This window comes from Myotis brandtii, unplaced genomic scaffold, assembly GCF_000412655.1.
Source record: "Myotis brandtii unplaced genomic scaffold, ASM41265v1 scaffold220, whole genome shotgun sequence".
NCBI lineage: Eukaryota > Metazoa > Chordata > Mammalia > Chiroptera > Vespertilionidae > Myotis > Myotis brandtii.
This window is the reverse complement of record NW_005358250.1, coordinates 2128950-2132023: the sequence shown is the minus strand read 5'-3', so window position 1 is coordinate 2132023 and position 3074 is coordinate 2128950. Positions and strand designations below refer to the sequence as shown.

Genomic DNA, 3074 nt, shown 5'->3' with positions numbered 1-3074 from the left:
CCTTCCTCCCTTCCTCTCTCTCTTCCTAAAATAATAAAAAAAAAATCTTGTCCAAAGTCACACAGTTCATGAGCGGCAGAACCAGGATTTGAATTAAGTATGATTCCAAAATTTGTGTTTATAACAGCTAATGTTTGATGAATGAATGAATGCAATGTTGCGGTCATTAGAAACATGTTTGTTGGCTTGAAAGTTAATAAACTGGAACTGTGGTGGAATATGTCCACCTTATGAGCTTGGATAGTATGAGCCCAGTTTTCAGATGATCAAAGCAGAGGACTGTTATTTGCTCCAAGATGAGACTCCCCTGAGAGGACTGTGCAGCCATCTGCCTGTCTTTGTTCTATGTCAGTGGTGTTCTCAAACCCCAGGACCTACCATCTGCAGGTTCCTCCAGGTTATCATGCCAAGACATGGGCTTTCTGGTGATTGTGTGAACTAGAGAGGAAATAGCATCATAAGTTCACGTTAAAACACTAATCCTTGCCCTCTCTAAGACCCGCAGTAGGCCAGACACCCACTTAGTATTTTCTCAGTGACTGTCACATGTCAGGTATGGTGCTGGACATGAGGGAATAAGGCCCTCAAGGACCTCATAGTCTAGAATGTCACTGTCCAGTTCCGTGGCCATCAGCCACATGTGGCTACTTGAATTTGAATACTTAAGTATAATTAAAAATTAATTCCTAAGTCACACTAGGCACATTCCAAATGCTCAATAGCATATGTGGCTGATGGCTACCATTTTGGGCAGCACATTTTCATCATTGCAGACCATTCTCTTGGACAACATCCTTGTTCGGGGATGCAGACACACCCTTCAGCCAAACAAGGTTAGACAGAGAGTGAGACCACATGGTAATAGAGGTACAGAATCCATAGACATCTACTCAGCTGGTAGTTACTGGTGCCCTGGAGACAGGGAATGTTCCCATACGTCCTGAGCTCCCATTCTAGTTGTGGTGATATATACAAATAAACCATTTCAGGCAAATCCAAGCAATATGCAGAGCAATAAAGCAGGTTCTATGGGTAGAGAGTTGGGGGTGGGGTGGGGATGAGAGATACATTAAAGCAGAGTTTTGCATAAAGTGAGGGATTGTGCTGGGTGAGGACATGGGAGGAATCCAAGAGTGACCCTGGTGACTTTGAGAAACATGTAAAAGGCCAGAGTAATTCAAGAGGAGGGAGCGAGGTAGAGAGTGGGAGGAAATGAGCAGAGGCCAGAAGGAACAAGTGGTCTCCAAAGTGATTTTATCTCAAACGCCTGAGCCTACATCCCTATGATTATCAGCATATTAACAAAGCATAATTTCTTTTTTTTCCACATAAAAGTAAACATAAATACAAGTTCTAGTATCTTCTCACTCCACCGCAATGGACCATATTCATCATGTTTTCAAGGGGCAGTTAGGAGAGCAATGTTTTCCCTAGAAAGCCTGGAGGCTGCCGAGGGATTATTTAAATTGTTGGAATGGACCAAACTTAAACAAAATTGACATTAATTTGTTATCCTGAATTTAGTGTTTAGGGACTCCACTGTAAAAACCAGGTTAAATTGTAAGAAAAGTGAAGACATTAGATTTTGTGTGTGTATGTGCATGCACACATACATACATACATACATACACACACACACATACACACAGACACATACATACACACACACACACACACACGCTGGGTAACTGTGAGGAGATGACTATGCTACTTAGATTGACTGTTGTAATAATTTCACTATGTATATCAAAACATAATGTAATACGCCTTAAATATATACAATTTTAAAGTTAAAAATGACATTACATTTTTCTCTATGAATCTGGGCTGCAGTGGACTAGAGTTAATTTAGTCTAGAAGTTGGGGTAGAAGTTCAGGAAGAAGGAACAATTTTTATGAAGGTAAAGAGGTTGGGAATGCCTGGATGTGTTAGGAAATCCATTTATTTAGACGATGGAAGAGAAGGGAGCATGTGGCTGGTGCAGAGCAGGCACTGAAGTATTTCTCAAAGGAAGAGTGCATGGGTGAGGAGGGGAGTGAGGATGAAGCTGGGGGCAACAGAGCCAGATCCACAGATCAGTTCAAACTTCAGCTCAGAAGCTGGGGGGCCAGTGAGGGGGGGGGGGGGGGGGGGGGGGGGGGGGGGGAATCAAATTAGCGTTTTAGCATAGCTCTCTAGCCAGCAGTGTCAAGGTTGGAGGTGAGGGGGGCTTGGAAGAAAAGAGTAGTTAGGAGCCCAGCAGAGCAGGCCAGGCAGGAGTGAGGAGGCTCCGTTGAGGCCTGGGGATGAGCATGGAGAGAGGCAGATGCAAGCACTATTTAGAGGGCAGAATGAAGTGAGGAGAGGTGAGATGTCTCCATGTGCACGATGGTGTGTTTCACTGAGGAAGGAACAGGGGAAGGGGCAGGTGAAAGAAATGTTAATAACCAGGACTCTGAGGACTGAGATGAGGAGTGAGGGAGAGAGTGATGGAGGATGACTCCCAGGCTTCTAACTTGGGGGAGCCAACGGTTGTGGTGACTTTTGCTAAGACAGGATATCCTGGAGTAGCAGCAGGTAGGGAGGGGGTGCAGGATGTGCCTATTTGGGGAACTGGTGAATTGGAGGCACCCATGGGTTGTCCAGGGGAAGGGGGAGCTGGGAAGTCTGGGGCTCCATTTGAGCCTCAATGGCATTCAGGGGGAGGTGATGTTACAGGACCACCCAAGGAATGTGCAAAGCGGAAGGTAGGGCCATTTTATCCAGGGGACACTATGGGCCCTGAGTCTACTACCCTTGAACTTTCCAAAAGTCTAAGGCAATTTAGAAACCTGGAAAAAACACAAAACCCCTCAAACTTCTGCTCATTAAAAACAAACCAAAATTACAGGCAAAACAAAATACATAAAACCCTGCCAAATAGAATACTTCAAAAACAAAATTATAAAAAGCCTTTCAACTTTTTTACAACAAAAATATTTCATCATGACTATTTAAACACATCTAATATATCTGATGCGATGTGGGGGGAGACACCCCGACCCCTCTTCCCAGCCAGAAGTCCCAACTCCGGAAGTCTAGCCGGGGGGCGGGG

At 44.6% G+C, this 3074-nt stretch overlaps 1 protein-coding gene across 1 annotated transcript in view; it reads right to left on the bottom strand.

Annotated features, from left to right (window-relative positions):
* The window catches only part of FAM183A (family with sequence similarity 183, member A), an 8576-nt gene extending 8099 nt beyond the window's left edge, over positions 1 to 477 (bottom strand). The window contains exon 1 of the mRNA XM_005866080.2: positions 379 to 477. Within this exon, the coding sequence (XP_005866142.1) occupies positions 379 to 415 (37 nt within the window). The 5' untranslated portion in view covers positions 416 to 477. The remainder of the gene's footprint in view (positions 1 to 378) is intronic.
* Between the last annotated feature and the right edge of the window lie 2597 nt (positions 478 to 3074).